This window comes from Drosophila yakuba, chromosome 2L, assembly GCF_016746365.2.
Source record: "Drosophila yakuba strain Tai18E2 chromosome 2L, Prin_Dyak_Tai18E2_2.1, whole genome shotgun sequence".
NCBI lineage: Eukaryota > Metazoa > Arthropoda > Insecta > Diptera > Drosophilidae > Drosophila > Drosophila yakuba.
The window spans coordinates 21,740,874-21,751,040 of record NC_052527.2 but is presented as its reverse complement, the minus strand read 5'-3'; the positions used below and the strand labels follow the sequence as shown (position 1 = coordinate 21,751,040).

Genomic DNA, 10,167 nt, shown 5'->3' with positions numbered 1-10,167 from the left:
TTTGTAATGAATAACGTTTTGACCTCTATTATTTTCGTTATAATGTTTTTCGTCTAATTGTTCTATTCTGCCTGTTTTTTTAAAGGGATTCTTTGATTTTGCGCGTGTTAAGGGTGCTTGTCTAAATTTTGTGTCGATTTCGAAATCCTGTCGTTTTTTGTTAAGATTTTTGATTTTCATTTCTTTAATCATCTGGGTATCATAAGTAGGTGTGTCTGCGTAAAGAAGGATGTTAGCCGGTATCTGTCCGGTTGTGTTATGTTTAGTCTTGTGATTGTATATGTATAAAATTGTTTCCATTCGTGTTTCTTTATTTTCTCTATTGTTTTCAGTATTGATAATTCTGATTTTTTCATTTATGGTTTTATGAAGGCGTTCTATGTCTGCTATTCCTGTTTTACTTGTGGTAATATCTATTTGTATGTCTTCGTTGTTTAGCCAAGTTTTTAAAGAAGTGCTTATAAACGCGGAGTCCTTGTCTGCTTTAATTTTCTGTGGTTTTCCCATGTCGTTAAAAATTCTAGTAAGGGCTCGTTTTGCCTCTAACCAATCTCTACTGTTTGTTTTAATAAGTGAAGCAAATTTTGAATAAACGTCTATACAAGATAAATACTGTTCGTTGTCAATAGCATAAAAGTCAATAACATAAATTTCGCGTGGGTTATTTGTCTCTGGAGTTATTTCGAAAACTAGTTTTGTTGGTCTATGTTCCGTCTTTGCAAGGTTACAGACTTCACAATCATTGATAATGTTTTGAATTAGTTTATTATAATCGGGAAAATAGTGAGTTTCTTTAAATAATCGTATCATTTTTTCAATACCGGGGTGTAACAATTTAAAATGTTGAGTAATAATGAATTCTTTAAATTCAGAATAAGATTTTATGTCTTTTAACATTATGATACTTTTCAGAATTTTCACGTTACTATGTGGGTTAATGGTTTCTCGATATGCTTTTTGAAAAACTAAAAAGTCTTTATCATTTTCCAGGTAAATAACACTGCTATTATTTAAGAAGTATTTAATAAGGATATCTTTTGCTTTTGTCAGGGTCATGTCAGTGTATTTGATGGTCAGTTTTATTTTGGAAAAGTATTTCGTTGTCTCTACTTGGTCTACGCTATCTTTTATAAATTCAATTTGTCTTGCAAAATAGTTTATGGGTTTTTCTGTAATTTCAATGTAGGTTTCGTTGCTTTCTGATGAACTGTGTATTGTTGCTGCTGTTGAAATATTTTCTTCTTCGCCTACCATGTTTTCTTCAATTTTGACGCGAGATAAAGCGTCTGCTACCTTCTAAATATTTGATTTTGAAATTATATTCGCTAAGTCTATTCGCCAACGTTGTAGTTTTATGTTAGGCTCTTTAATATTATTTAGCCAAACAAGGGGTTTGTGATCGCTCAAAATCTCAAAGGGGACTCCATATAAATATGGGCGGAAATATTTGGTTGCCCAAACGATTGCTAGTATTTCTTTTTCAATAGTGCTATAATTTTGTTCATGATCATTTAATGTTCTACTTGCAAAGCTTACTGGCTTATTGTCTTGTGATAACACGGCTCCTATGGCGAAATTGCTAGCGTCAGTAGTGACTTGAAATGTTTTTGTGAAATCAGGGCAAATCAAAATTGGTTCGTTCATTATGAGTGTTTTCAATTTTTCAAATGATTTATTGTATTCTTCGTTTCTTGTGTCTATTTTAGCTCCTTTTTTTAGAAATATTGTCAGAGGTTTTGCAATCTTTGCAAAATCTGGAATGAACTTACGGTAGTATCCGCATAAGCCTAAAAAAGATTTGATTTCTTTTGGTGTCTTTGGGAGAGGAAATTTTTCGATTGCCTTAACTTTCTCTTTATTAGGTCGTATGCCTTCTGGACTTATAATATGACCTAAGAAATTTGTTTGCTTTTTTAAAAATTCGCATTTGTCCAATTGGAGTTTAAGATTGGCTTCTTTAAGTTTCTCAAAAACCTTTCTCAGTGAGTCTAGGTGTTCGTTCAGAGATGTTGAATAGATGATCACATCTTCTAAATAAACAAGGCAATGCTTATTTATGAGGTCTTTTAGGACGTAATTCATGCACCGTTGGAAGGTTGCAGGAGCATTTTTTAAGCCAAAAAAATGCGAGTGTACTCATAGTGACCGTGTTTGGTCGAAAACGCCGTTTTTGGTATAGACTTAGGGTCCATTTCGATTTGATGAAAGCCTTTTGCTAAGTCAATTGTAGTAAAATACTGGCATTTTCCTAATTTGCCTAGTATTTCGTCCATGTTAGGAATCGGAAATTTATCATTTATTGTTATTTCATTTAAATTTCGATAGTCCACGACCAACCTGAATTTCGGTTTGCCAGAGGCATCCATCTTTTTGGGGACAATCCATAATGGACTGCAATAAGGGGAGTCGCTTTCGCGTATAATGCCTTGTTTTAACATTTCCTCAATTTGCTTATTTACTTCTGCTTCGTAGGAAAACGGGTACGAGTATGGTCTTTTGTAAACTGGGTTTTCATGAGTGGTTTTTATATCGTGACGTATTATACTTGTGAATGTAAGGTTTTCATTTTTGGAATATTGAATGTCATTGAACTCTTTTAATAAATTTGTAAGTCTGTATTTTTCCTCACTATTTAAATGTTCTAGTCTGTATGTGTGTTCTGAGTCTATGTTGTTGTCCATGGCATAGTTTATTTCTGATGTAAAGTTGTTTTCTTGTAAGAGTGCATTAAAGTTTTCCGAAGAGTTCTCATCACATGGATCTAATTCTTTGTGAATGAATGTTCTTTCGTTAATTATTGTTTCTTTCCGAGAGTAGTCTATTAAACCGTTATTCTCCATTAGTATTTTTCTTCCTAACAGAATATCATAATAAGGTGAAAATGAATGAATATAGAATTTTTGCGTTTGTTCAAAAAGCCCGTTGGCTGGAAGGTCTACATATTTATTTAATTTAGAATAGCCTGTCATACTTCGGACAGTTATTTGCTTATCTTTAACTTGAAGATTGAAAAAGTTTGAGCTCATCAAGTTTATCGAAGAGCCAGTATCAACTATGCATCTATATCTGTGGTTATTAAACATGATCTCTATGTATTGGTGGGATCCCAGGCTGGTATTGGAAAATTTTCAGCTTGTTGATATTGCTGATCTGTAAACAATTCTGTCTGAGTATTCTGTAATTGATCTTCGTGGAACTGTTCGTCGTTATTAATGTAGTGTTCAGTTTCGTTATCGTAATCTAATTCGTGCTGGTGAAAATTTTCATTTGTCTGCATTCGCGATTGTTCGCTGCTTTCTCTAAAACGCTTATTTGGCACTCTTGGTTGTTGGGGAGGCTGATAGTAGTTTCGGGTGTCATTTTGACGGTCCTGAAGTAAGTCTGTTCTGAATCCGTTGTATAAATTTCTGTACTGATTAAGTTGCTGTTGTCTGGTCGGAGGAATTTGTCTATAAGGGGTTTGATTGTTTACGTTAGTGTTTTGGGTCTGTGTGGGATTTAATGGAATAAAGTGGCGAATGAATCGTTGGTTGGGGTGAGTGTTTTTGATTTGGTTAATGTTTGTATGTTTATAGGTGTTAGGTGGATTTGAGTTAAGTTTTGGCTGACTATCGAATGTTTTTGAAATTGGGTCTTCGTATAGACCTTCTTGTTGGGCGATTTGCTTTAGTTTTTGAACGGTTGAAATGTCATACCTCGCTAAGGTCATGAACAACCTATCGGGGAGTGAGCGTTGAATTGTATTTTTAATTGTGGTTGCCATTGCTTGTGTATAAACCACCATATTATTTCGGTCATTCTCTAATGCTAACTTATTTATAATTACGCTGGACTTATCTTCTAATTGTTCACAGAATAGACGTAAGTTACCCTTAAAAGGTGTCCGATACAGTCTTCCTAGTAGATCCTCCAGGGGCGTCTGAGTCTTGAATTCCGTGATTAGGGCGCCTCTTAAAGATGTCCATTCGTTGTGCATTCCAAATTGGGTAACCTTTTCCGCATCTCCGACAACTTGAAGTTCGATGGCTCCAAATATAACCGCCTTCTGTCGAGCGTCGTTTGAAGGGTATAAGTTCAACAGGTATTCGATACGTCTGATGAACGAGCTGAGATTCGTTGGGTCTCCAGAGAATTTCGGTACTTGGCGTATTTGCCGAAGTAATTGAGTCATATTTTCCGCTGGTAATTCCATTTTAGTTTTATTTATAAGTTAGTTTCTGTTCTTGTTCACAGACTGCTGCAGTATGTCGAGACTTATGCCTTAAGTGAACTGCACTGTTTTAACTTTTTATTGTTTTATACAATAGTAGCGGTCGCACTTTTAGTGGGCTACTGTTTTTGTTCACTGACTGCTACAGTATATCGAGACTTATGTCTTAGTGAACTGCACTGTGCGCCTTTTAATTGTATTACACCTTAGTGGAGGTCCCACTTCACGAAGCGGTCCACAAAATTAGGTCTTTAAATTAACTCCGATCGCACAGGTTCTTGTGCGGATACCGATTTTAGTCACTTTAATCGAACCGAAATCACTTTGTTGCGGCCAATTCGCGGGTACAATCAGAAAAGGTTACTTGGTCGTACAAGTTTCCTCTTTTCACTAGATTGTCAAAGGATAACGAGTTTACTATGACTTTTTTTCAGTATCCTACCGACTGCGCCAATAAACTTTTTTGGTGATAGATTTAATGAAAAAAATATATTTTCCTTTTTATGATCTTTATTTGAATAAGTTTCACCAGAGGTCAGTTAAGAACTAATTTACAAAGGTATTCTTTCGGCCCAGCAAACCTTTTACAGAGGATTAACATAAGCCTTTTAAGTTCTACTTAGCTTTATATGTCAAGCTTAACAGATCATTAAGCTCGTTACCGTTAAGCGGTTCGTATCTTGGGGGAATGTTATTTATGAGGCTTTTGGAGAGTGAAGCTTTCCAAAAGATCGGCTTTAGCTTTTTTATATGAAGAGTGAATATGTCGTATGAAGAAATGAATATGTCACTATATATATATTATCGCTAGTGTTTCCAGCTCAAAACTATGGTACCGGGATTCTGCCGCAGTGGTTTTACCGGAATAAAACGAAATAGGATGCATTTTTCCATCATCTTGTCGCTGCAATAGTATAGCTCCAAATCCATGGGCACTGGCATCCGTATGGAGCTCGGTTTCTCGACCAGGACTGAAAATGGCTAAAACTGGGGGATTAGCTAAAGCGTTCTTTAAATCTTTCAACGCTTTTAATTGCTCATCATTCAGTGGAAAAGGACCCCCTTTCTTCAACAACTCTGTCAAGGGTTTAGCTATACGCGCAAATGACAGGACGAAACGTCTTAAATACGAAAAGAATCCTAAACAGGAGTGAAGACTATGAACATTCTGCGGCACAGGGAAATTTCTCAAGGCTTCCAAATGCGATTCACTAGGCTTTATCCCGTATTTACTGACACTGTATCCCAGGAATTCGCATTCCTTCTTGTTTATCTCCAAATTATATTCGCTTATACGATTCAAAAGTTTTAACAAAATCTCTAGGTGCTCATCTACTGTCTTAGTCGCAATAACAATATCGTCCATATAAATTACTAGGCTCTTCTTTCTTATAAAATCTGAAAACGTTTCTGAAATAAATCGTTGAAACACTGCCGGGCCATTTTTCAATCCAAAAGGCATCCTCAAATACTCATATTGTCCTTGAGGGGTAACAAATGCTGTATACGGCACGGATTTTTCTGCGGGTTTGATGAAACCCGCTCTTCAAGTCAATCACAGAAAAACAACATTTCCCTTCCAAATACTCTAGGCAATCTTCAATAAGGGGCAAAGGGAAATGCATGTTCAAACCACGGTAGTCAACGCACATTCGAATTTCACCAGACTTTTTTTTCACAAGGACCAAAGGTGACGCATAAGGTGAGGCGCTAGGACGTATTACTTTTTTCTTAAGCAAATCATCGATGATTTCCGCTACTTTCTCCCTCTCAAAATAAGACAAACGTCTCGGAGAACAGTAAAACGGAGTGGGTGCAGTGTTATAATCGTATTGGATACTAGAATAATGAGATTGAATAATTTTTTCACACCTATTTGCAATTTCCAACCCAAACTCAAAGTCTATCTCAAATGAATCCTCTAATGATGGCTCAATGTCAGCCAAAAATCTCTGCGCATCACTGTCAGTACCCAAAATTTCTACAGAATTTTCATTATCTAAACCAGAGTTGTGATTATGACTTAAATTTATGGGATTATGAATAGCTGTACTTAAATTATTTGTATTGTTCATTTTAGCGGTGAAAAGGGAAGAGTCTTTAGATTTATAAGTATCATTATTGATTTTTTTATGAACTAATTGAACGTTCATTACCTTCAGTGCGTCTCGACCAATTAATACAGGGAGTGGTAATATTTTGTCATCAACTATATTTAAGAGGATAGAATATGTTTTCGCATAAAACTTAACAGAGGCTTTCAAAATGCCCCAAATCAAAATTTTAGGTCCCCCTAAACCAGAGTACTTCGATTTCTTTGAACTTAAAACAATATTTTTCGGAATTAATGACTTACGAATTAAGCTTACCGGGCTGCCGGTATCAAATAGACTTAAGATAGAAATATATTTTCCCTTTTCACCTCGCAATTTTTTGAATCGCTGCCAAGATCTCTGATCCAGACTTCTCCTCATCCTGCAGCACTGCCGGCCTGGTTGACACCCCCCGCTCGGGGCATTGCTGGTACTTATGATCCACGCTAAAGTACTTGAAACAGGCCCCCTCCGGCCTCTTCGGTTGTTTGCACTCTCTAGCCATGTGTCCCATTTGCCTACAATTGTAGCAACGAATGTTATTGGGCATGGACACACGGACTTGGGGCGTCACCACTTTTGTTTTCTCCGCCGACTTTGAAATTTGGGCCGTCATCTTCTTGAATTTGTCGTAGATCATAATTTTGTTTCGCAACTCCTCCAAAGAACTACAATAATCCATTGCAGACGCATCTCCGAATTCATCTCCCAAGCCTTTTACGATGAATCAAATAATATCTTCTTGTGCCAACTCTACTTGTCGCGCAATGCCGCACATGGAGAAAAAATACTGGAGAGCACCCTCGTCAGGTAACTTCTTCCTGGCTTCCAGTTGCTTGAACACATCGAATGCAGTAATCTTGAGGTCAAAAACGGCTATCAGCTCTGCTCGCAGACTCGGCCAATCCAAAGCTGCCGTTTCGTTCAAAAACACTCTTGCTGATCCAGACAGTACACGTTTGGCGAAGATAAAACGTTTTTTCTCCGGCACGCAATATATATCCATTATATTCGAAAAGTCGTCGATCCAACGAAGCACAGGGTATCCATTGTCTTCAGAAAACGATTGAATTAGGGCATCCAAATCACTCATATCAATGTTGTCTTCTTGAGCTGATTTATTTTGGCCCAACGCGTTTTCTAAATCAGCCACTCGTTTGCGCGCAGCGTACAGCTTTTCAACTTGCTGCAAATGTTGTATTTCTGCCTCGACGTCCGCCATCACTCGATCACGACGCTCCACGTTCGCAGCCGCCACATCAGAACCTTCCAGAATTTCATCATACGCCGCATTTCGAACACGAGGCTGCACGTTCGCAGCTGCACTACCAGGAACTTCTCCAGACGCCGCCACTTCGTCACTGCTCGCCAACACACTATCGCCGTCTCTTTCTTGCTCATGTTCAATTTCGCAACTAACACCAGCGTCGCAGCCCGATCTCGAACTTTCGGCTACTTTGGGCGAGGTTTTATCTATATTCAACTCCTCCAGGTTTAGCTTATCCAGTTCCAAATGCTCTAGGTTTGACTCCTCCATGTTCAGCTTCTCCCGTTCGTTTGCTTTCTTATTGTCCATAATGGTTTTCGCCGCTGCACGGAGTTGATATATGGTGGCGTCTTCTTGGAAAAACAAGTTTTCTCGCTCTAGAATAACTTTCAGCTCAGGTCTCGTCCTTTTTAATATTTCACTATATCTCATAACAAAGGCGTTCTATTTTATACGGGCCTTGACCCCACACCTGGTATGTAAAATCTTTATTTTCTTTTATTTTCTGATCTTCACACTTCTGTTCGTCTGGCGCCTTCTCGAGAGAGTGCCCGTACTCCTTCGATCTTGCACCGTCGATTATAATATGCCCTTCTTATCGATAGTTACAGTGTTACCTTATTTTTAACTTATAATATTTACATTATTTACATTATTTACAAACAATACATAAAAACCAACTGTGTTCTTTTTTTTATTAAACTCTCAGTATGAATTCGTAAATGGCGCAGTAGGTTGGATAAAAAGGAAATAGCTGCCAGTATAATTAAAAAAAAAAAAGTATCGGAAAAAAGATAAAACTTTCTTAAGCTATTTATTTCTCGCAACAGCCATTGAAAAAGCTCAATAGCTAAACATTTGGTGACCCATACATTGCTATAAATATCAAGTGCAGCCCGCTCCGTTACGAGCATTGACTCCGCTTGCATTTTCGACATTTATTTTGCGCTCATATTCACGCTGAACCGCTGAAAGTGACCAAAACAGGGTTACCTTCTTAAAGCGCAAAGCCAATGCGATTACAAACGTCGCTGTCAGAGGAGACGTTAAGCGGTTACGACGAACCCACTCTTACGGTGAGGCTGGAGCAGATTGATGAGCTGCAAAGTGTCTTCAATGTTCTGCATACAGAACTAGAGGAATTGGATTTTGACGAAATTGGCAGTGAAATGAGTGAGAGTTTCGATGAATTCATCGTAGAATTCAAGGCTAGTGTGCGCGCGGAAATAGCTAAACGCAATGTGCATTTCGCGTCGCACTCGACGCTGTTGTGTAGTGTAGTGTGCAGTGTAGTGGTCATCAGACGCAGCCGCGACCGAGGCCTGTCGCATAATCGACATTCCAACATTGAGAAATTTCAGCATCTGCGGTCATGTTTGAGGGATTCGGCGCTGGAAACTATCTGATCTCAAACGGCAATTACGAAGCGGCTTTAGAGTTGCTTCAAAAAAGGATTGATAATCAGCGTCTCGTTTTTCAGGCACACATCACCGAGATTCTGGGTCTAAAATTAATACGGAATGGTTCAGTGGCATCGCTTCGGGTATTGTCGGACGAGTTTAACGCTCACATCCGCTGAATGCGGCGAGCCAAGCTAAAGGGGAGGAGCGCTTGGAGGATCCAGTCCTTGTCAACCTTATTCCGTCGTGGGAATCGATGGCTGCATTCCTGGAGCAGCGATGTAGGACTTTGGAGGCCGTGGATTGCGTCATGGCCTATGTGCCAGGCGTTCAGGTGGGCAGAAATCGTTCGACGCTATTTGCTACCACCCAAAATTCTCTTGGTTGCATGCAGTGCCATAGTGCAGAGCATACGAGGGTCGTTTGATAAGTCCGTGACTTTTTGAATAAAATATATTTTTTTCGTCAAAGAAGCGTTTTATTTCTCAACATAATCTCCTTTTAGCTCTATACATTTAGTCCAGCGTTTTTCGAATTTTTTTATTCCTTCCAAATAATAGGTTTTCTCAAGGCCCTCAAAATAGTCGTTTGTTTCTGTGATGACCTCTTCATTTGACCCGAATCTCTTACCGCCGAGCCATTTCTTCATGTTTGGAAACAAAAAATAGTCACAGGGGGCTAAATCTGGAGAATATGCTGGATGGGGTAGCAGTTCGTAGCCCAATTTATGAAATTTTGCCATGCTGACTACACACGTGTGCACCCGTGCATTGTCCTGATGGAACAGCACTTTTTTTTTCGCCAAATGCGGTCGTTTCTGCTTCAAATCAATATCGAATCTGTCCAAAAGCTCTGAATAATATTCGCCGGTGATCGTTTTACCCTTTTCAAGGTAATCGATGTGAATGATACCTTGTGCATCCCAAAAAACTGTGGCCATGACCTTGTTGGCCGACAGACCCACCTTGGCCTTCTTTGGTGCACGTTCACCCGGAGAAACCCACTGTCTTGATTGTTCTTTGGTCTCTGGTGTGGTGTGGTGGATCCATGTTTCGTCTACGGTAACGAAACGGCGCAAAAATTCGTTTGGATTGCGGTTGAACATCGCCAAACACTCCTTTGAAATGGTCACACGGTTGCGCTTATGGTCGTGTGTGAGCAATCGCGGCACCCATCGCGCGGAAAGCTTTTTCATGT

General features: G+C 38.8%; 1 protein-coding gene across 1 annotated transcript; it reads right to left on the bottom strand.

Moving 5' to 3' along the window:
• Positions 1–6,544: 6,544 nt before the first annotated feature.
• On the bottom strand, positions 6,545–6,985 carry LOC122319512 (protein lin-28 homolog B-like). The gene has a single exon (XM_043206854.1). The coding sequence runs from the start codon at positions 6,983–6,985 to the stop codon at positions 6,629–6,631; it is 357 nt and encodes a 118-aa protein (XP_043062789.1). The 3' UTR covers positions 6,545–6,628.
• Between the last annotated feature and the right edge of the window lie 3,182 nt (positions 6,986–10,167).